Raw genomic sequence first — 22,907 nt, 5'->3', positions numbered from 1 at the left:
ACAGTGTTCATTTAAACGGTTCACAGTAAAGGACAGTCTTACTATCAGTAGGAGAAAACCACGTAAAACATGCTTTGATCATTTTTCCCCAAAGTCTGTGTCCTTGACATTTCTGTCAGGGAAATCAGCTCAGCAGGCGCAGGTGGAAAGAACGAAGGCATGCCAAGACCTCCTCCATGGTGACAGGAGGAGCCAAAACACACAACCTGAGAGTGCAAATAAACACAAAAACTACAACGTTAGCACAAACATACACCTGTACTTACAGAAGAAATCACCTGAACATTATATTACATTGTGTAAATTAGTATTTAAAAGCCTGACAGATATCACACAATGGGTTCTATACACACACACACACACACACACACACACACACACACACACACAGGTGTTTTCAGTTATTCTGAATGATTAGACTACAGCTAATGCTAACCTCGCTAGCCCTAAATCATATCATCATAACCCTCAAACAGCCCAGGTGAAGACCGGACGAAATGTCTTCTTCACTCCCCAAAAGTTTCCCAAATGTGTGCTCACTTCACAACACTTTCCAAATGTCGTCTCTTCCCAAGAATTTCCTTGCTTTCCAAAACTTTCAAGGATGTCCCCACTTTCCAGAACATTCCTCACTTTTCAAAAGTGTCCTAATTTTCCAAAAGCATCCTCTATGTCCAAAAATGTCCCCTCTCTTCAAGAAAGTCCTTATTTTCCAAAACTTTTCAGGATGTCCCCACTTTCCAAAGCATTCCTCACTTTTCAAACATGTCCTGTTTTCCAAAAGCATCCTGAATGTTCACTTTTTTTTTTTTTTTTCAAAAAGGTCCTCTCTAAAGTCTTCACTTTCTAAATATAACCTCACTTAAAAAAATTTCCAAAACTGTCCAAAACATTTTCCAAAAGTGTCCTCACTGTCCAAAAAAATTCCTTACTTCCCAGAATGTCCTCTTTCAGGAATGTCCTTGCTTTCCAAAACTTTCCAGGAATGCTCCACTTTCCAAAACGCTCCTCAATTTTTAAAAGTGTCCATATTTTCCAAAAGCATCCTCACATTCCAAACGTGTCCTCAATGTCCAAAAAACTCCTTACTTTCCAAAATGTCCCCACTTTCCAACCCTTTCTAGGACGTCCCCACGCTTCAAAAACACACACATATACAGTAAAGTTACCTGAACAATATAAAACACACGGAGCTGTGTTTCTTACCTGATGTGATACTTCTTATCTTCCTGTCCGTTCTCACAGCCTGCTCCCAAACAAACACCTTCCTCTTCCAGGAACCTCTGACAGTAAAGCACGTCCGCCTCCACTCCTAACGACTGAAATTAACAAGAACACGTTGGTCTAATTCTGCGTCAGTCAGTTACTACACCATAGGGCTAATTAATTACAGGTGAATTTGATGAAAACATGGACATATTTAAATATAAAGGCCTCTTTTACTTCTGTTAACAAATATTAATACGTTTAACAAAGCTTTAAGAATATCAGAAAACACTAAAGACACAATCATGATTCTGGAAATTAACATTTTGTGCATTTCTTAACTGACCATTCTTGACTAAGGACTATAAACGTCCTTAGTGAAGAAGGTTTGTGTTAGATTTTCTGACCTTGGCCTCTTCTATCATCAGCGGTGGTACATGAAGACGAGGATAAAGAAAGATCCCTCCTGTCGCTGGCTGGCAGCTCATCCCCGGTAGATCATTCAGGACCTCACAAGCACGCTGAGCATTTTGTGCCACAGTGGTCTGAGTGAGAAGAATCTCCTACAGATAGATAGATAGATAGATAGATAGATAGATAGATAGATAGATAGATAGATAGATAGATAGATAGATAGATAGATAGATAGGTGCAGTGTATGACTTAATATTATGCAGCTTGAACGATTAGAAGAGAAATAGGATGGTCACTGATGCTAAAGCATTCTAACATTGGAAAACCAACAAAAAAAACTGTTTATACCACCACATCTATCAAAATATTATAAAAATTTCTAAATTATTTCTTTTAGTTATAGAAAATGTTCAGTTCATTTCTAATCTACATCCAAATCAGGATTTGCATCAAAATATATATTATATTATATTAATAGAAAATGATTAAATGTGCAAGAATTTTTTTTTATGCATTGGGAATGTAGTAATTCATAAAAAATAGTGAAAATGCTCAAAGACTATTTCTAAACTATAAATGAATCAATCTATATAATTAGTAATTGATAAATAAATAAAATTAACCATTTAAAGTTCACCAGTTTTTGAGATATTCTGCCATCTAATTAACAAACAAACAGGATTAACAACTTTACCTCTTTGGCAGGTAACAATAGAGAAACAATTACTTACAGAGAAATGTGCATTTTTGTTTCTGACAACAGTTGAAAGTAAGAGACCGTATTTGTCTTTCAGATGAAATGTTAATTTGGTTGTTTTTACCTGTGTGTATGTTTTATAGGAAGGATCTCCAGGTGTGGGTGGGTTGACCATGATCTCCAGAACAAGCTGTGGTAAAACTGTAGGGCTGAGGTAAGCCAGCAGATTTCTTAAATACTTAAATACTGTTGGGTCCATGTTAATTATCTCCATATACAGAGTATTATTATATTATATCAGTCTGTCTGATAGAAAAGTACAGTTTGTCCTTGATTAAGCTGAAAATGTGTTCGGACTGAAAATGAAGATGAACGCAAGTTTTTTTTTACAATCCATGTTTATTTACCACAAACATTCAACGTATCAACTGCACGTTAGCTGCAGCTGTTAGCTAGTTAGCAATATGAGACATCCATATTAAGAATTCCAGTTCAGTTCTTTCTATTATTTCCCTGTTTTATGATAATTATGTTTATATACCACTAATATATTGTGGAGGAAATATAATTTGCTGTGCGTTTTTATACTACAAAGCCAGGACTTTCACACTGGGCTTGGTTTTGTTAAAGGTATACTATGCAGGATTTCCAAAGTTGGCCCCTCCTCCCCGGCTAACGAGAGAGAGAGAGCAGCGGTGGTGGTTGAGCGAGCTGCACTGGCCAGAACAAAGCCATGAATAGGATAATTCTTTCTTTTCAAGCGTATTTGCTGTTTCTAATTGATAGTATATAAACTTAATTTTTAGGAAACAAGGTTTTCACAACTCTCTCCCTTTTAGTCTTGTCTTTGTACGTTGGTAAGGTGGAGTCATGGTGCTAATAGGTGCAAAACTTTTGCTCCAGTTCTATTTTATTTTACACCTCTGAGGACTTTGCATCTTCACCTTAATTCATGCTGTCTAGAGCGTATGTCATGTCTGTTGGCACCACATCATGTCTTTCCATTGACTTTGTATACAAACAAATTGCCACTAAAATTCAATTCACATTCAGTCTGAATAAAACTTGCAGGCTGAATTTCTAACTGAATTTATTTATGTATTATGACAGTTATTGTGTGAGAGGTATTCATGTATGATTATATTAGTTTAACGAGACATAAAGGCAGAAATTCAGACGGAAAAGCGAGCGTTTTGAGCAGTGGCCTGAAACAATGCGTCATATTACGTCACATAAGGGAGTCGGTTACAACACTGTGAGGTGAAACAACACGTGCTGTTCTCCGCTGTTTCTCACACCATAACTGAATTTTTCACCAGTGACCATTATTCATCCTAATCCTTGTTTGTTTCTGATCATTTGGACACCTAGCAGGATCAAAATTATGTGTTTGTCATATTTATATGAATATATATATTTTCAACCTCAGCATCAAAACTAGTGCTGAGATCCAGATTTCTTATTGTTAAACTGGACCTAACTTGACCACTCTCCCTTATGTGACGTCAATATCTCATTTTGAGGCAGAAATGAAAATGGCCTTATAAAACTGAGTTAAGATGTCACTGTAGCGTATATAGATGTATAGACTTTTTTTCTATTAGTTCACTGGGGTTCACCAACCTGCAAATTGTTCTATAAGACTGAATATTTTCTATCTAAGTATATTATATCATCATATTAAAAACTTAGCTCCATCTGTGACCTCAGCACATCATATGTAACTCTGTGATTAAGTCACATATGCCGACCTTCAGGAACTTTTGGTGTGTTCATGAAATCACAGATGTTTACAGACTGGCCAGAGGGATAAAATGTTCTCCTGGGAAGAAATGAGGGCTTAAATCCAGTTTTTTTCTCACAGACTGTGCTGAGTGCACCAGTAATACAGCTAAATGTGTCTGCTCCTTTTCCTTTTCTTCACTGGATGTACAGCATGTTACATCAGATACCTCGGCCTGGTCTGAGCAGTGGAAGTGACGTACAGCCCACACAGTCAAATAATGCATGCAACTTTGTAAATGGAAAGTTTGGGAGAGCTTGTAAGATGTGACACATGTTGATGATAATAAAATGCCACTGAAGTTACCTTGATTCTTTTTTTTTTTTTTTTTTTGTACATTTATTTTGTTTTCTATTAATTACTTTTGTGTTCCTACCATGAAAAAGATATATAACAACATCAGTTTTTTGTGTGAGTCATCTGGTAAAATTGTTCTTAATGCCAAGAATATTGTACATTCATCTTCCTGGAATATAGACACCATGTGAAGGCAGCAACAGGCCCTGTGGTCTATGTGGTCAAATCACCAAGTAACATGCAGAGTTTTGAAGTTACAGCTTGAGTCAAGTGACATTATGTTCAGTGAAACTCACTCTCCCATGCAGGCGCTGGATATAGAGTGGAAAGAGACCAGCTCCACTGTCTCTGAGTACTCTTTTCCCATCTCAAACAGCACTTTCCTATAGGAAATAAACTCTCTGCCCTGTCCATACACGCTGTCCTGGTGTACCTGCAGTAGAAAATGCAAGAAAACATGAAGAAACTGAGCTTATGTTGGACTGAAAATCAGTGGTGGAAGAAGTATTCAGATGTTTTACTTTAAAGTATTGCAGTAAAAGTAGTGGTTTGGTCCCTCTGACTGATATATTATTATATATGACATCATTAGATTATTAATACTGAAGCATCAGTAACACTACTTGAGTAAATGTACTTACTGATAAGAGAAAAAGTTTCAGTGTGTGGTTTGTAATCACCTCATCAGCCAGCAGGACGAGTCTCTCAGCTGCAGCAAACTGAATCACTTCTTCTATTGTTTTCCTGTGTTGCACAAAACCTAAAAAGACAAATAATAGTAAGTATCAGAGAGTAAAGAGGGGAGATGTGACTGATGTAGGATGTATGATCTTTACCTGTGGGGTTTCCTGGGTTGCTGATGTAAATGGCTCTGGGTTTGCAGCGCCCCCTGGCTGTCTTCAAAGCTCGGTGCAGCTCCTCCAGGTCCAGAGCCCAACCCCGGTCCTCTCTCAACTGGTAGGGTACCAGCATCACACCAGCCTCATCCACATGTCCACATATTTCCTAATTTGGACATCACTGAGCTACTGACACACGCTTCATGAACACTAATTGTAACACTTTAATTTTCTAAAATTAAAAGCGTAATAAAAACAAAAACAGGATTTTTAAGCCTCTGTCCACTTTTATTCAAATACAAATACAAATACAAATAATTTTGCTGCCTCAACAAATACAGATACAAATACAAATACTGGGTTCTCTGCACATCCCTACCTGACAGTATAGTTTTATCCTTCATGTTTTCATCCTTTAACATTCAATTTCCTTCTTTTATTTCACATTACATAACTATAACATTCTGGAGCAACAGTGTTCATTTCATCAACAAAAACTGACAAAAAAGATATGTTAACCTTTTTTCCACAATGAAAACAAGACTAAAACTAAATAAAAAGTAACATTTGAAAGCAGAAACTATGATCTAACATATTACAAGTTTTGTTAAAGGAAAACTAAGAGAAAATGTGAAAGACAGATGAATGGAAAATAGGCACTACTTTATATAATAATAATAATAAAGTTTATTTGTATAGCAAAACAAAGTGCTTTACACACAACAATAAACAGAATCTACAAAAATCTAAAATGTGCTGTGTATATGATATAATAGGGCTGCAACTAACTCATATTTTCATTATTGATTAATCTGTCAATTATTTTCTTGGTTAATTGATTAGTCATTTGGTCTTTAAAATGTCCAAAAATGCTGATAAACAGTTCACAACCCCAAAATATTTAGTTTACTATCATAGAGCACTAAAAAAAAAACAGAAAATATTCACATTTCAGAAGCTTGAATCAGAGAATCTGGATATTTTTCCTTACAAAATTACTCAAAAGGATTAATCAGTTATCAAAATAGTTGGGGATTCATTTTCTGTTGATCAAATAATCAACTACCTGTTGCAGCTCTAAGATGTCAAGCATAAATACAACATAGTCAACATAGTCATAGTACAACTTTTTTTTTTTTTAGTCTTACTTTAGGTGCCCTGACAGCAAAGATCTGATCCTCTCTAATCTTAAATCTACAGCAGACAAAGAAACAGCCAGCAGCTTCCTGTCTGAGGAACACAGGTTGTCAACATGTTGGTGAGAGAAACTCACTGAAATAAAATCTGCAGCTTGGCAAAGAAGAGCCATAAAAGTAATTCATAAACTAAATCTGAACCTCCTCCTAAATCTTGGTTAATAAACTCATGTGAAGGAGAGCAAAGTTCCTGCATAAAACAATCATCAGCAGGCTGTAACCATGTCTTTGTTAAAGGAGCCAAATCGTGCACATTTCAAGGTCTATATATTGTTAATAAAAACAACATTAAGTGCCAGGATTGATGATTGCAGCCAAGTATGCTTAAATGATCTACATCTGAAAAATTAGCCTGCTAGCTTCTATGAACTGTAACAATGTAATGGACCTTTGTCATCAATTTTAATATCAATAATAAACTTTTAAAATACTGTGAAGTATAACTGAAGTAGCCATCGGATATACAGTTTGAAAGTGTAGTAATTCCTCTGAAATGTATTAGAATAGAGGTACCCATGAAGTTGCAAAAAATGGAAATGACAAAGTAAAGTAGCCAATCATTAACAATAATTAAGTACAATATTACTTTCCCAAGTAAAACAAAGTACATTTACTCAAGTGCAGTTTGGAAGTACAGGTACTTTACATGAGTACTTCAATTTTCTACTACTTTCTTCTTTACTTTAAAGGTGTATTACCCTTGCATTTCAGAGGGGAAAATATACTTTTATAAAATTTTTTCCAGAAATGTCTTAATAGTGAATGAGAGAAATCTTCAAATCTTCTTAAAACCTGTTCCACTTTAAATGTCTACTTCTTCTACATACTTTCAGCTACAGATGTAATTTCAACCTTAAACAAGTCATAAGACTTCGAACTACTAAATTTCCATTCAGTTTTTTGATATCGTTCACAGTTTTTGAATTATCATAGTTTAAGTTGTATACTTTTTCAGCTGTTTTTTAAGTTTACCAGCTTTTTACACCTTTTACACCTTTTACAGTATCACACTTCAGCTCTCAGCTTTACCTGGAAAGCATTTCAGCTGTCAGCATGCTGTCAGTTATATATGACATCATTAGATTATTAATACTGAAGCATCAGTGTTAGAGCAGCATGTTACTGTTGTAGCTGCTGGAGGTGGAGCTAGTCTGCTAGTTTAGTCCAGTGGTTCCCAAGGGTCAGCAGATAAATCTGAGGGGTCATGAGATGATTAATGGGAGAGGAAAGAAGAAAAAACAGTTCTGATGCACAAATCTGTTTTCAGTTTTTGGACTTTTTCTCTAATCTTTGATTTTGCTGAAATATTGGATTATTTGAACATTTATTGAAATGAAAGCATGTGAGAAATTTAGAGGGAAAAATCACTATTTGGTGGAGCTGTTAACAACTCATAGATGTCTGAAATGTGACCCCGACTACACACTGCTTTCTGTAAGACGTCAAAAGCCAAAAAGTTTGGAAACCACTGGTTTCATCTTTAACAATGTGTTGTATTTTAAAAGCTTGTTATATTATCCATTGTGTCAAATCTTCATCTGAAAAGTAACTAAAGCTGTCAAATAAATGTAGTGGAGTAGAAAGTACAATATTTCCCTCTGAAATGTAGTTGAGTGGAAGTACAAAGTAGCATCAAATAGAAATACTCAAGTGCAAGTACCTCAAGAGTGTACTTCAGTACAATACTTTAGTAAATGTACGTACTTTCCACCACTGAGTAAAAGTACTCATTAGGCATAAGAAAGCCCCCTGTCAGTGTTATAATATTTTAACAATAATACATTTTAATGTCGTAGCTGGGAAATGAATTCCAGATTCTATTAGAAATTCTAAAGAACAAGTTCCTGAAAATGCAGCCAAAGCTAATGACGGCTCCTGGTTTTATAGTTGTTAATGGAGCTAAAAATATTGAAATAGTCATTAAAAACAGACGGCAGAGTGTTATTGAAATAAACTGAATAACAGGAAGTTTATTAGTTTGAAAACATTGAGAACATCGTTATTTGATGTCACAGGGCCTAAACTGTTTGTAAGATTGAACATAAAAGCCTTTCAACACCCTCAGCGTCATGTAACTATATTATATATAGTTACACTATATAACTATAATGTAACTATACTACCAGTAGCTCTCTTACATCATCTGATTAGGGTTTGTTAATAGTGTTAATAAGTGTAACTTCAGTAAACCATCAAAGGTTTATATCTTCTAATGCCGAATGGTTCAGGGTGTTCTAGCAATAATAACAAAACATGATAAATGAGATGATAACAGTTTGTTTTCAGGCAGGAAGTTGGGTTTAGTTGTCTGCATGTTTGTTTAGGTTATTCTGAACAAAAAGCTTCTGATTTGATTTTAATTTGAAAGTAAGGTGTTTGGAGAATGTCAGTCCAACCAAGTTATGAAATGAACTTCATTTTTCATTTCATTTATTTATTTATTTAACTTACAGGGTTGATGCAAATTTAATACCTGTTTCAGGGTCACACCAGCCAAAGTATGAAAGTTTGATGGAAAACCACATTTTCACATTTTTTTCAGTACTTCTAAGCAGTAAATAACAATAATTCCTAATGATCATTAACTAGAAAATGCAATTTCCGAAGAAATTACATGTGATTGTGTGATTGCTGAAAGCTGAATTTGAGGGTTTTGCATTGCTGAAAGCTGAATAGTATTAAAATTCTACCAAGAATAACATTGGCTGCAGTTGGGATCAAACCTACAACCTCATGTTTGTAAGATAGCAATACTTAGCACTGAGCTAACATGTGACACAGCAAACAATGAGCAAGATCTGATTTTCTTATTAAGACTTTTAATTGCATAAAAAGGGTTGCAGCTCTGACATTATTATAATAATAGGGGGAGCTGGAGTTGCATATCATGATGGTACATAATAAACATGTTTGTTTATAAGAGCAGAGGTATGAGGAGCACTCCCGTGAGCTGGTATTGAACCCAGCTTGCAATCTAACAGAGGAAGCTGACTATTGACAGGGCTTAGCCACAGAGCCGGCAGGGAATCCCTGAAATGTGCTGCACAAATTCATATTTTGTTGAGGAAAAATTGATTTGCCCAAAACGAAGCTTCTAGCTCAGAGTTTGGACATTATTAGTGACAGCAGGACTTGCTGAGCATGAGGAAGTACAAAGTGTTTGAAGTTTAAGAAATGGGAGAGTGAGGAGACACACAGCCTGCAGATTGCATTGCAGTCAATGAGAGCATGACAGCGCTCTCCCTATCAATTATGGTTTAGAGCTCAAAAACTATAACTCATATGGAAAATACATTTACATTTTGAGAGAGAGGAGGCTTGTGACAACATTTTGAGGTATGATATGTGCTTGAGGAGTTAAAACTGTGGGAGGGAGACATGTTTAGCTACTTTTTTTTTCCTGGTCTAAAAAAATCTCTGCTCTCCTCTCTGCCTGATGACATCACGCTGATGAGATCTGAAAACTGCTGTACTTTGGACTTAAATTGCTCCAAAAGTACAGAAGGTACAGAACACAACTTTGAAAAAGTTAAAAGTTAAAAGTTTTGTGAACATTTTAAAGTTTGAATGGGGTCTGTAGTTTCAAAGTAAAAAAGGTTTGAACTCAGTTGGATCATTCCTCCCATAGACTACCATTATGAATTTTGTACAGGTTTACACTTGGTAAATGTGATTTATATTCATTTACGCACATAACCACCTTTATAGCCAGAAAGACACGTATATCCCAAACATATTCATCAAACTAGCAGACAAAGTAAATGAGCTAATATACCAGTTAACCACCAAAAGGAGCTGATTGGCTCCTGCCATGTTTGTATCCATGCTGTCCAATGAGAAAAGGGCACTTGAGGGGGCTGCTATATCTGAACCATGTGAACTGCAAGCCTTCTTAACATATACTGTATATGATATATGATAAAAAATGTTCTTTTAAAATACTCTGGAGTTGTTTTTAAGCATGCAGAGCACTAATAAAAAGACAATATGAGGAATATGAGACATACTTGTGTATACATGAATTAGCATAAAATCACAAAGGCTTGAGAACACTCTCTGCGTGTTCAACAAATCTCCTTTCCAACATCCACACTCAAGTTGAGGACCTGTCCTTCTCTACAGGGGACTACATGTTGGGTCGCTGTATTTTACACTGTGTCTCTGCCCTTCACACCTTTGTCAGGGTGCGGCTGTCTGCCCAAAGGCGACGATGGAAAGATCCGAGGCGATCCAGGGCCTCCTCCAGGGTGTGAGGAGGAACAAGGATGCAGAATCTAAGAGAGAAAACACATAATATATGGTCACCTTTTGAGAAAATGCAACATATGTGATTGACGTGGCTATAACTTCATGTCTCTTACCTCAGATGGTGGTTGCCAGTTGTTCCTCCATGCTGACACCCTGCTCCTACAAACACACCTTCCTCCTCCAGTAACTTCTGGCAGTACAAGACATCTGCCTCCACCTCCAGCACCTGAAAAATGCATCCGCTTCAGACACGACTCCCGACAGGAACTGAATCCACCAGTTAATTAGCTTGATACAAAAGTCTACATGACACATTGTTGAAATATGGAGCGTGTAGTATCGACTTCTCTGCAAGTATCTGCAACCTATGGTTACCCACAACACCCTTCTCTGGATAGGTTCACATGTATGTACACACTGTACAACATAAAAGGGTTGTGGAGGTCAACTGGTGGAAGTAGTTGTAATATTTTCCCACCTTGGCCTGCTCAGTAATCTCAGACAGCAAACGCAGACGTGGATAAAGGTAGATTCCCCCCATCACTGGCTGACAGCTCACCCCTGGTAGACCGTTCAAGAACTCCTGAGCCCGCTTAGCGTTCTGAGACAGAGTGGCCCGCCTGAGGAGAATCTCCTTTGATGAAAAGAACAACAGAGATTGGTTGTAAGTAGTAATACGATATAGGAAAGGAGCTGCTCTGGGAACAACCTGAACAAACGGGGTAGGAAATGAGCTTCGATGTAGGATCTTTTGTAGATGTGTCACCTGTGTGTACGTGTCGCAGGAAGGGTCTCCAGGTTTCGGTGGGTTGACCATGAGATCCAGAGCAAGCTGTCCTGTGACCGGAGTACTGATATCACCACACAGCACAGTGTCAACAAACAGCATCACATCTGGGTCCATGTTGACCACCTCCATGTATCCTGCCCTCAGACCACATCTGGGACAGAGAAACAAAAATCAGTTGGAGAAACGATCAACCTGTGTAACCACTGCTCTGAAAAACATATAATATTGATGAAACTTTGATTAAGCAGTGCTGTTGACATAGAGAAGGAACTCACTCTCCCATGCAGGCGCTGGATAGAGAGTTTAAGGAAACCAACTCCACTGTCTCTGAGTACTCTTTTCCCATCTCAAACAGCACTTTCTTATAGGAAATAGACTCTTTGCTCTGTCCATACACGCTGTCCTGGTGTACCTGGAGTGCAGATGGAATCAATTGATGGATTAGGAAAGACTGTGAGAAAAAAAACTGCCAGTAACTGAGTCAAATCCTAATCTGAGGATAGTTTTTTTTGATCACCTCATCAACCAACAGGAGGAGTCTCTCAGCTGCTGCAAGCTGAATCACTTCCTCTATTGATTTCCTGTCCTGCACATGACCTGCGAGGACCAACAGCAGCTTACAACAGTGATGACAGTAAGGACGTTAAAACAAGTGGGTGTAACGTAGCTACTGTATGATCTTTACCTGTGGGGTTTCCTGGGTTGCTGATGTAAATGGCTCTGGGTTTGCAGCGCCCCCTGGCTGTCTTCAAAGCTCGGTGCAGCTCCTCCAGGTCCACAGCCCAGCCCCGGTCCTCTCTCAGCTGGTAGGGTACCAGCATCACACCGGCCTCATCCAACAACATGGGTAGGGTGTGTGGGCAGGGAATGGGGGTCAACACACCTGTCTGAGTCTCCCCCTCCCCACTGGCCAGCAGCTTCACAACCACCTAAAGACAATGGATCAATATACAAAACTTAATGTATATTGATTCTGTCAGTGCTGAATTGTTCAATAATTGCACATTTTGGGTTTAAAGGATAATTCTGGTTTATTACAATTTGTGAAATTGTGTACAGGACTTATTGGTGCCTAGAGGATCAAGCATACTGACTTTGGTTATACTCTGACTTTTTCTCTGGCGCCACCATGAGGTTAATATTTGTAGTTTTGTGTGAAATGTTTCAACAACTATTGGATGGTATGAAAAGGTTGCTCCTCTCTGTTTTCACAGGGCCCTGGCTCCCAACATTGTTAGAGTTTTTGTGTATTAGATCGCTAATTTCAGTGCAATGTTTCTCTTAATTTATCAGTCATGTCATCATCTATACGAATAATGGAATGGGTTTGGTTGATTAGGTTGTGTTTCATAATGTTATATTTTGTTGAAGGGCTTCAGTCCTGTTGTGATTTTTTTTTGAGAGTTTCGTGATGGTGGGCAGATCGTCTGCTTAATCAGTGATAGTGACAAAGGGTGTGCATCATTAACTGCACTGAGCCACTAGGCAGTGTTGTTCTTGTGGTAACCTGAGTAGATGGTATGTTCCAGTTAGGTGCGTCAAAGAAGGTAAAAGGTCAGTCACTGGTCTGTTGAGATGGAGTCGGGAAGATAGTAGGTGGCAGCTCACTTTAAGACTGCAGATTTTATTCATTTGTTTGTTTGCTTTGGTTTGGCTTTTAACATCACTTTTTTGCACATACTCCAACCTGCCAACCTGCTTCTTTAACATACATAAAAGTTTCCAGTGCCAAATAACATCTTCTGCCCTTTATATGAGGTGGTGGCGCTACAGATGGATTGCCATGAATTGTTACTTTGTTGATCCTTTAATGTTTCATCCAGAGCCATCATCAAATTTTTAACATTACGACCAAATATTTGCAAAACTAATGTCACTTCCACCAACCTCAGCTGTACTTTGTGTTTGGTGCCAATTAACAAATATTAGCATGCTAACACACTAAACTAAGATGGTGTTAGAAGCTCAAAGGACCACTATGCCAAAGTACAGCCTTACAGAGCCACTAGCATAGCTGTAGACTCTTGTTTATTGTTCCTTTATGAATCAAAATTAATTCAACTCCACACCATTTTCCCCCCTGGTTTTCCAGCAATCCCCCCAGGGAGGGCTACCCTTCAGTTCGGGGAATCTGGAATAATTACTGCCTTGTTTATAACCTGTCTGCTCTTGTTTCATGCCTCATCTGATATGTTGCACTGATGTTGCTGTGTTCCCAGATCACGGCAATTAACTTGGTGAGTATAATTTTATCATAACTGATAGAAATGATTTGCCAAAATTAGAAATTACTGCCAGAATGATCCTTTAACATCCATATGCCTGTAAGTATTACCTCATTATATGAGAAATAAATAACAAACAGTATTAAAGGCAGTGTTTTCATACCATCAAGGCTTTTTGAAGACCAGCAGAAATAAAAATGTTGTTAGCATATGAAGGCACTCCAGCGTCTCGTCTCATGATGAACTCAGCGATGCTCTGCCTGACATGAAGCGAGCCGGAGGAGGCAGTGTAGGACCCTATGGATAAATTATTGAATAGGGTATTTCTATACATTTGTTAATTAAAATACCAAACATTCATGTTTAAAATGTCAGACAGAGTGTACAGTTCTCACCCACACTTTTTCCATCACAGACCTCCAGGAACCTCTGAGCCCTCAGCTTGACATCCAGAGGAAGACTGTTGTCCTCCAGCAGCTGAGGGTACAGACACACCGCCAAGACCTTAAAAATAAAGAGGCCCGAATTACAGACAACAAAAAAAGACATGTAGATAGACCATTATACAAAAGCCAAATAACAAAACTAACCTGTCGAACAAATGAAATGGGTTTCATTCCTGCTTTGTGGGGATCACCTGAGCTCACATCAATCACGTCCTTAAAAGGTTTTTGTGCCCCCTGCAGGACAACACTTTGTTAATACAAGAAAGTATCATATGCAGACCTCTTATAGGCCAAAAAACACAATATTCAATGGTAAGAAAAAAGGTTCTAAGGTCTATGGTTAATGGGAAATGTGTAAGTGTATGCCTGCCTGTCATAATTTGTATATAGTTTCAATGTATTGCTTTTTAATTTGGTGTGAATACATTAACCCTTTCATACATAGTGGTCACTACAGTGGACAGCTATTCAAAAGCCGTTTTCTTAGATATGCATGGGTTTTGATGGTATAGTTGCACATCAGCCACCACAGTGGACTCTAGTGTGTCATTCCATACACTGCCATCCATTGGCCAGCCTTTGTAAGTGCAACACAAATTTCTCAAAACCACGATGACCGCCGGCCGGACCAGAAACGCTCAGCAGCTCAGGAATATCTTGCCAATCCTTCTATGGTAGTAGACCCTTGCAGGTAAAAAGAAATTTATAATATCAAGTAACAACTAAGGAGTAATACAATTGCTAAAATTTCCAAGTGTTGATTGTATGTTGGGAGAAAATGACGATTAATCATCTGTCCACTAAGTTTGACATCATGCATGGCTGGCTATATTTCAACTACAATTACAATTACTGTGACTTTGTTGTTCTTGAAAATACTTCATCTGCAGTAACTTTTTTGGCTGTAAATCAATTGATTTATATTATTAGAATGGAACTTGCAGTTTTAGGGGGCTAAGGATACTGAGTCATCTGAGGATGCTGAGGGAATGCCTGGCACCTCAAAAGAATGTCTGGATTAGAAAAGAAGGATCTTCTGCATTTCAAGTCATCTGTAGCTCATGTGCTAATAAATGCAGTAAGACAGAGGGAAGAGGCTGAGGAGTCAGGAACAAGGTTCAATGGTTTTGCATTGCATTGAACAGTATGATATTATGTTAAAATATGTTAAAAAATAGTTTTGAAAATATACATTATTTTATAGTTTTCAAATAATATACAATTTTGTTCATTGGTTTGTTAAATACATATTCCTAAAGTTGAAAACTCAAATGCATGCTGTCCACCTGAGTGGACATGTGAAAAACTCCTTGAAAAAATTAAGTTCAATTTTTTTTTTTTTTCATGCCTAAAGAGGAATAAAAGCACTTAGGACAAAAATCCTGACTGAGGTTATCATAATTCATGCATGACAGGGTTAATGATCAAGGAGGTATTTATAACAATTAACAGAGATATTGTGTTAGTTTGTTGAAAGTATAACGTCACCTTGACACCTGAATTCCTCATGTTTAATGTTTTTACATCAAAGATCATAATGGAAATGGATTTGGTCTTGTGTCAATAGCCTACCCACAGTTGTTTCTGATGAATAAAAGTAAATTACTGACACTTACTGTTATGATCTCTTGTGTGATGCGTGCAGCCAGACTCCGTAGTGTGCTGTGTGGTGAGACTCTCATCTCTCTTACCCTGGGATTCACATGTTGCAGGGAACTCATTGTGTTTTTGTTGAAATGGTTTGATTTGGATTTCTAAAATATCCACTTAAAACTACTTTCTAATAATCGGAGAAGTGTGGACACTGAAGAGATTTCAGTCAAAGTTGCACAATGTTTTCTGCAAAATACCTTTCTCTCATGCACAGGAGAGAGTGAATGGCTAACCAGGGTAATACATTATGCACCTCTCCTGTTTGCTGAGTAATCCTTCAACCATTTTCAGCTGCAATTCACTGCAGAAACCTGATCTTGAAGATGGACTTTGTAAATATTACTTCACTTTCCATTTTCATAGTGCCATTTCATAATATCAATTTTTATTTTTAAAATATGGTTATATATTTTGTCTGTATTTATTCATATCATTATTTCTTTCAATAGCAACAAAACAACATTAATAAGAATAATCCAGTATAAAATAACATTTGTAGACAGATATGATTTAAAATATATATATATATGCTCATTTTAATAGTTTCATCAGAGGAAAACTGAAAATACAAAGAGAAAATCTGAAATAAAGTATTGTTATATTGTACTCCTCCAACGGTCAAAATGTTAAAATGAAAAGGACACTTGAGCTTTTAATTTGGGCATTTACATTTAATTGCTTTCACATTTTCCATTTCAAGAGTTTAAATATCACTTTCCATCTTCAAAGTGCCATTTCACAATATCCATTTGTCATTTCAAGATCTAATGATCCCTTTTCAACATTTAATCATGGTCTGATTATCCTAAAGTACAATATGATAACTTCCTAGTTTATTATTTGTATTTTAATTTCCCATTTTCACTGTCTTTTTCCCTTTCCCTTCCATAGTTTGCAACAATTTATAGCAAGAAACTGTCAGAATAATAAGCAGGAGAATAAATGATGGTCTATATTTTGACAATTTGAAAACATGTGTGGAATTAAATGAAATACAAATAGTCTGGAACTCTACACAAAAATCATTTCTTTAATTGTCTTGGTTTAATATTATCGGTTGTCTGTAACCCTCAGCCCGCTCACCTGGCTGTCAGTCTACAGGTGAAGAGGTGGGCTGAAGAGGTCACAGAACAGGGAGAAACTGCAAGTTAGACATAATAACGCAAGCTGGGTCCAAATACAGTGTCAACAACTGATCGAGGACCTATTTTAGAAGGTAAATACATGTGTGTGTATGTTGGATATCACTGAGTTAGTAGCTAAACCAATAAAGTTTGTAGAAGTAACGTTAGTGATGCTAATCGCGATTAGCGCGTTAGCATGCTAGCGTCACTAGCATAACTCTCAGTTGTAGGATACGTGTTCAGTGTTGTTGGCTGAGGCACAAGCTACAAATAACCCGGTGTGAGAGAGCAGATGACCTTTTTTTTAGTAGATGCAAGTGATTTACATTTGTTCTCATTAGACAGAGGACTGGGAAACTTTCATGTCTCTCGTGGTTTCTGTTAGAGTTTCCCCCCGAGCCGTTGCCTTCTGCCATGGCGCCATTTTGGGCCGTTACCGTGTCCAGCCCAACACCGCCACCCTTCTCCATCTTTTCGTTGCTCAAGCTTCAGATGACACCCTGTGAGTAATAAAAATCATTACACTAACAAGTAAGACTACAACTTACTATTATTTTTAATTAATCAATTTGAGCGATTGGTTGTTTGGTCCATAAAATGGTGAAAAATGCTCAAAGTGACGTTCTCAAATGCCTTGTTTTGTTCACATACCAAAGACACTCAATTTACTGTCACAGAGGACTAAAGAAGCCAGAAAATATTCACATTTGTGAAGCTGGAATCAGAGAATTTGGACATTTTTTTTATTAAAGAATGATTGCAAACATTCATCAATTTTAAAAGTCGTTGGCAATTAATTTAATAATTGGTAAATAATTGATTAATCAGCTAATTGTTGCAGCTCTACTTAAAAGTGAAGGTGTGTATATTGCCAAGCTACAACTTATGCCTCGTTTTTGTTTTGGTGTTGAAGGACATTTTTTTCAGTAACAGGCATTGTGAGTTTGGGCCAATAAGTTGGAGTGTTGACATTTCACAAATACATTTTTGTGTGCCCATAATTCTTAAGAATATTTAATGTGGTATTAATAAACAATGTATTTTATTCATTTATTCTGACCTTATGATCCTCTAAATGATAATTCAAACTTTTGTAAATGGTTAAAATTTAAAGTTCAAATATTCACCCAGCAACACTGAAGGTCCCTAACTAAGGCTGCTCTCTGGTTGACATGCCGTACAAAGTGTTCTCTAAATATTTCACCAAATATTTGTCTTGCGAAACTGCACTGATTAACCTTTTTCATGGCAGACACTTTGACATGTCGATGCAGTAAAAACACAGGTGCAATTATTACATAAATGATGGCTTACCAGTAATCCCATTCAGTGTTTACAAATTTTACGGTGCAGTAAAGGAAGGTTCTTGGACAATTGAATGAAATTGAGCCATTGTTAATGTTGTCAGTTCCAGCATTTCCTGCTATGACAAGTCCACTCTGTCCACTTTAAAGCCATTGAATGCCGTAACAAAAGTCAAACATTAGCTTCAGTGTTATTGTATTTGACTACACAGGTTTTAAATTATATTGTGTCCCTTGTGAAAACAGCCCAGGTTATTTTTGTTAGATTCTTGTAACTTAGACAGTCATCATCCAGTGTCAAAGTGTTCTCTGTCTTCTCAAAGTCTTTTAATATTTAACTGTGTGTCTTTTTTGGACGTGAAGAGCTCACAACAGACACAGTAAAAAGCCTTTAGACCAACAGATGTTGCAGCTGATTATATACCAGTATATACCAGTTTTATAGTTTCACAAGCTAAGAGTACGTCCACATTTTAGCATTTTAATTTTAAAAATGCATCTTTTTTCCATGACAGTTTAGTACACACTAAGCTGGTGTCTTCACCACCAAAAAAACAGAGTTGATCTCTCGAATGTTTAAAAAACTTTAATTCTTGCATTTTTCTAATCTGTCCTCATGCTTAAAAAAAACTTAAAAAAGAAACCAGTTGGAGAAGAAAGTGGACTCGACTTTGAAACAGTGGAAACTTAACACATTGTAAAATATCTGCCTCTTCTGTGCAGTGTGTCTGTTGGTTTGTGTTACACCTTCAACTAGCAATTATTGTCTCTATTAATTGCTTACTCAATGAAGTGTTAAAAAAAAGTGAAAAAATGACATTCACAATTTCACAGAGTGATGTCTTCAGTTAGCTTGTTTTGTCTGACGAACAGGCTAAAACTTTAAGATATTCAATTTACTGTCTTAAAAACATTTATATAAAATTTTCTAACATACTTAAATTTAGGGCTGCTACTAACAATTGTTTTCATCAAGGATTAATCTGCCAATTATTTTCTCGATTAATCTATTTAATCGTTTGGTCTATATAACAACGGTGACTGACAGTGAAAAAAATGCCTGTTGCAGTTTCCTAGAGATCATTTATTATTTAGTCCAACCAGCAACTTAAAACCCCCAAATATTAAACTTACTATAATGGTTCAAGGAAAAGCAACACATTTTCACATATGAGAACCTTAAATAAGAGATTTTTCACTTAAAAATGACTTTTAACGATTAGTCGATTATCAAAATAGTTGCAGATAAATTTTCTGTCAATCAACTAATTGTTGCAGCTCTGCTTAGATTCTCCAAACAGGCTCGTCTTTAAATGTAATAATAATAATAATAATAATAATAATAAAGTTATTCTTAATTTGTACCATGTAATCTACATGTATGTAATTTCTGTATTTTTGTTTCAAAATAAAAGGCGCACACGGTTACATGAAAGAGCTTTATTAAATGGAAACTTGCACAGGATTTGTAATGCATTGAGTATTAATACTGGACATTTAGCATAGATACAGAGAGGAAAACACAACCTAAAGTCAAATCGCCTAATACACGATGGCTATAGGCCAAGAAGACGACCTTTGCATAGAAGTCCCTACCCAGTGCAACTGCAGTGTAGGGACAGAGAGAGAGAGAGAGAGAGAGAGAGAGGTTTGTGTCTATGGGGACATTTAAAGGGAGCTCCAGTATACAATATTAATTTCTACATAAAGTTACAGTATCTTCAATCTGAAGTCCATTATCATTTTTCTAATATGTTCTTTCATCTATTATAACAGGATCTACACCTGTCTGATAAATAAAAGAAGTTATATACAATAAGAAAATTAGACACAGAGGGTGATGGGAGGGTGAAGTAGCTACACAGGCGGGGCGTTATTAGATATGAAGCCATGCAACGGGATCAAATCGGAGCTGCTTTTGGCAGATCCAGGACCAGTTGACCCAAATCCGTTGATTAGAGCCAGATGATGGGAACCGATCCCGGCCGTGTGGTTTCAGATGCGAGACGTGAAACGTGTCTGCATGACACGGAGCCGGCAGGTAAAAGAGTGCTTTGCTTAGTTTTCTGTGATAGCCCTTGTTTGTCGTATTTGTGTCCGACCGAGGTGAACACACCTGAGCCCCTGTGCAGGTGACATCCAGGGGGAGCGCTGTGAGGAATGTGGTCGTCCTCTCTCCTCCTCCTCCTCCTCCTCCTCCCCTGTTCACTGTTCTCAGTTCTCCTCTTTGAAGGTAGTACTAGAGCCCTTTTGAAGAAGTATTAAAAGACCTTCTCGGTGTGGTTTGGTGAAGATTTATTCGACACAGTTCGTCCAGTTTGTGCTCTCCCAGGTAGAACAGCGTCAGGAGCCCCCATCGTCTGGGCGCAGAGTGCATGTGATCACCCCAAAAAAGACTTGGTCTCGATTGGGAGAAACAGACTTTAGTCTTAAAATCCCTTTTTAAACCCATTTCATGAGTAGTGGTCCAAGCCAAACGAGTAGATTCCTCCTCCAGTTTCTGTTAGTAGTTTTCCCTTAAAGGGCCACTATTCCAGTTGTAGAGAAAAACAGTTTGACCTCACATATCAGTTTGCTTTTACTCTCTTAAACACAGAGTAACTACAGTCTAAAAAGCACAACATCAAAAGGCACAGACATGATATTTCCTTTTTGCTACACGTGCCCACTGCTCCCTTTCCCATCCAAATATTATTTATAGTTTCTTTTTTATTATTTCCATCCATTTGTGTAACCTGAGTTTTCTTCTCCCTTTTTCCTGTTCTCTTATTAAAACCTGAAACACAGTAAGAGCAAATTTGATGAGCTTCAGACTTAATTTTAAAAGGCATCTTTTCAAACTTTTAATTGAGTTTTGTGTCATAATTCTACCACCAAACAGTTCCAGTTTTAAGAGGCGTTAAGAAGCAGACAGACCTAATCCATCTGAACTAAAAATGACTGAATCACAGGCAAAAAAGATTATTTTTCCCCCCTTTTTTAAATTTTTAATCTATTGGATGGCATTAATCTTTTGTGTAAAAATGGAAAGAATGTGATTAAAATGTCTATTTTTAACGATAAATTAACTGAATACAACTCTTCAAACAGGCATGGTGGAGAAACTCAGAAAACTGGTTTCTTGACCCCCTTCAAGGCTGTTCTGGATCTATGGAAATGTCAGAAAAAAAGCCCATTTCCAATTTGGTCTTAATGCGTTTCAGCCACAAATCCATGATTGTTTTTATAGCTTAACTTTTGTGAGGTTTATTTGTCCATGAGATGCTTCTGTTTTGTCACTCATTGTTACACTTTTTCTTTTGCTGTTAGCACAGCAGGATGATGTAAAAATCTCACATTTTGTGATTTCCAGTTATAAGATTGCATGTCGCTGCTGTAAAGAGCCTGTTGTTCTCTCGGGCTGTCGCTGCACAGCACTGGTGGCAGCGAGTGTCAGGCACTGTTTATGTCGGAGTTTAGTGCTCTCTGCTGGACGGGAGGATTAGCTGCGCTTTGCTGCCACCTGCTGCCTCAGCTTCTCCCTCCTCTTTTTCTCCATCAGCCTGCAAAAGTGGATAAAATGCATTATTTTCTGTGTGAAGGTGTGCATGTTTGTGTGGATGTTTTTGTTAAGTCTTTAGATAAGAAAAAACATTACAGGCCAAGTATTAAACTCAGGTTTAAAGCTACTGCAAACCTGCAACAGGTGAGAGATAAAAAAAATCAACCAGTCTGCTTACAGATGCCAAAATGTGAAGTAGTTCAACTGAAATAAATGCATATCTAATAATACAATCTAAAAATACTTGTATAAGATATTCTACCATAGAAATTAGATATATTAATGTAAAATACAGTAATAATAATATATTTAAAAGTTATAGTTTTAAATAAGTTAAAATTTTAATTAATGTTAAATATGCTGGTTTTATCTGGCCAACAGTCCAAAAATATACAAATTTACAATAATATAAAACTGAAAAGCAGCAAATCCACACATTTGATAAGCTGGAAACATTTTTAAAGTAAAGATAATAAAAAAAGTACTAACTTTTAGATTAATAAATGATATACATGACTAATCAACTAATGGCTCCAGCAATCATAATAAATTTTACAAATGTAATAAATAGTGAATAAATGGAATTTAAATGATCTCAACACTATTCAATCGACACATATTTTCATCTTTTTCCTGTGTGTGTGTGTGTGTCGTATTATCAGTCACCTGCGGTTGCGAGCCTCCACCAGCTCGCTCAGCTGATCCTGTGCCGCTCTGAGCTCCTCCAGACTCTGCTGGTAGCTGAGGTCGGCGGAACCCGACCTCTCCAGGAGGGAAACCTGGTTGGACAGCTCGCTGGTTCGATCCCGCAGCCGCTGGATGGACGTGTACAAGTTCTCGTCGTCTTCCTCCTGCAGCCGCAGTGTGAACGAGAGTAGAGCGCAGGACAGAGGCGGACAGATGAGGTACGTGTGGATTACAGCTTATAGATGGATGTGCATAATTCAGTATTATCAATTTCAGTGGGTCATAGAATCATATTGTGTTATAGTTTTATGAAATTGTGAGTGAAGAGTTGTCTGATTTAATACATAACAGTATTAATTGGCTTAGTTTGTGATTTTATTTGGGAACGATTCTATATTGTGATATAGTTGGTTATATGAAATCAACATTACTCTTAATTATTGTATATTTTGATATT

At 37.1% G+C, this 22,907-nt stretch overlaps 3 protein-coding genes and 1 long non-coding RNA gene across 6 annotated transcripts in view; 1 reads left to right on the top strand and 3 right to left on the bottom strand.

Moving 5' to 3' along the window:
* Positions 1-10: 10 nt before the first annotated feature.
* Positions 11-6,329, bottom strand: LOC121900604 (alanine aminotransferase 2-like). Its single transcript, XM_042417037.1, has 8 exons — positions 6,303-6,329; positions 5,234-5,402; positions 5,078-5,157; positions 4,691-4,830; positions 2,442-2,601; positions 1,614-1,769; positions 1,207-1,319; positions 11-206 (listed from the first exon to the last, which is right to left on the bottom strand). Exons 1-8 carry the CDS (start codon positions 6,327-6,329, stop codon positions 125-127), a joined length of 927 nt encoding a protein of 308 aa, XP_042272971.1. The 3' UTR covers positions 11-124.
* A 2,676-nt stretch (positions 6,330-9,005) lies between these two features.
* On the bottom strand, positions 9,006-17,420 carry LOC121900184 (alanine aminotransferase 2-like). Of its 2 annotated transcripts, none has more exons than XM_042416241.1 (11): positions 17,245-17,420; positions 14,286-14,375; positions 14,091-14,199; positions 13,859-13,992; positions 12,156-12,399; positions 11,988-12,067; positions 11,746-11,882; positions 11,447-11,621; positions 11,159-11,314; positions 10,794-10,906; positions 9,006-10,706 (listed from the first exon to the last, which is right to left on the bottom strand). In XM_042416241.1, the coding sequence occupies exons 1-11, from the start codon at positions 17,386-17,388 to the stop codon at positions 10,601-10,603; spliced, it is 1,488 nt and encodes a 495-aa protein (XP_042272175.1). In that variant the 5' UTR covers positions 17,389-17,420; the 3' UTR covers positions 9,006-10,600. The 2 variants fall into 2 exon arrangements, with proteins under 2 accessions (XP_042272175.1, XP_042272176.1); XM_042416242.1 differs by lacking the exon at positions 17,245-17,420 and adding an exon at positions 15,758-16,182.
* Positions 12,970-22,514, top strand: LOC121900187. Of its 2 annotated transcripts, none has more exons than XR_006096920.1 (5): positions 12,970-12,988; positions 13,563-13,707; positions 16,869-17,010; positions 17,304-17,420; positions 22,426-22,514. It is a non-coding gene; the product is annotated as an uncharacterized LOC121900187 (long non-coding RNA). The 2 variants fall into 2 exon arrangements; XR_006096921.1 differs by lacking the exon at positions 12,970-12,988 and adding an exon at positions 13,047-13,062.
* LOC121900182 (1-phosphatidylinositol 4,5-bisphosphate phosphodiesterase gamma-1-like) overlaps positions 19,648-22,907 on the bottom strand; it is a 34,767-nt gene continuing 31,507 nt past the window's right edge. The window contains exons 32-33 of the mRNA XM_042416238.1: positions 22,430-22,614; positions 19,648-21,764 (exon numbers count right to left, since the gene is read on the bottom strand). Coding sequence (XP_042272172.1) covers positions 21,704-21,764; positions 22,430-22,614 — 246 coding nt within the window. The 3' untranslated portion in view covers positions 19,648-21,703. The remainder of the gene's footprint in view (positions 21,765-22,429; positions 22,615-22,907) is intronic.

The sequence above is a fragment of the Thunnus maccoyii genome, chromosome 7 (genome assembly GCF_910596095.1).
Source record: "Thunnus maccoyii chromosome 7, fThuMac1.1, whole genome shotgun sequence".
Classification (NCBI taxonomy): Eukaryota; Metazoa; Chordata; class Actinopteri; order Scombriformes; family Scombridae; genus Thunnus; species Thunnus maccoyii.
Note: the sequence above shows the minus strand (reverse complement) of the source record. Positions and strands in the feature narration are given on the sequence as shown.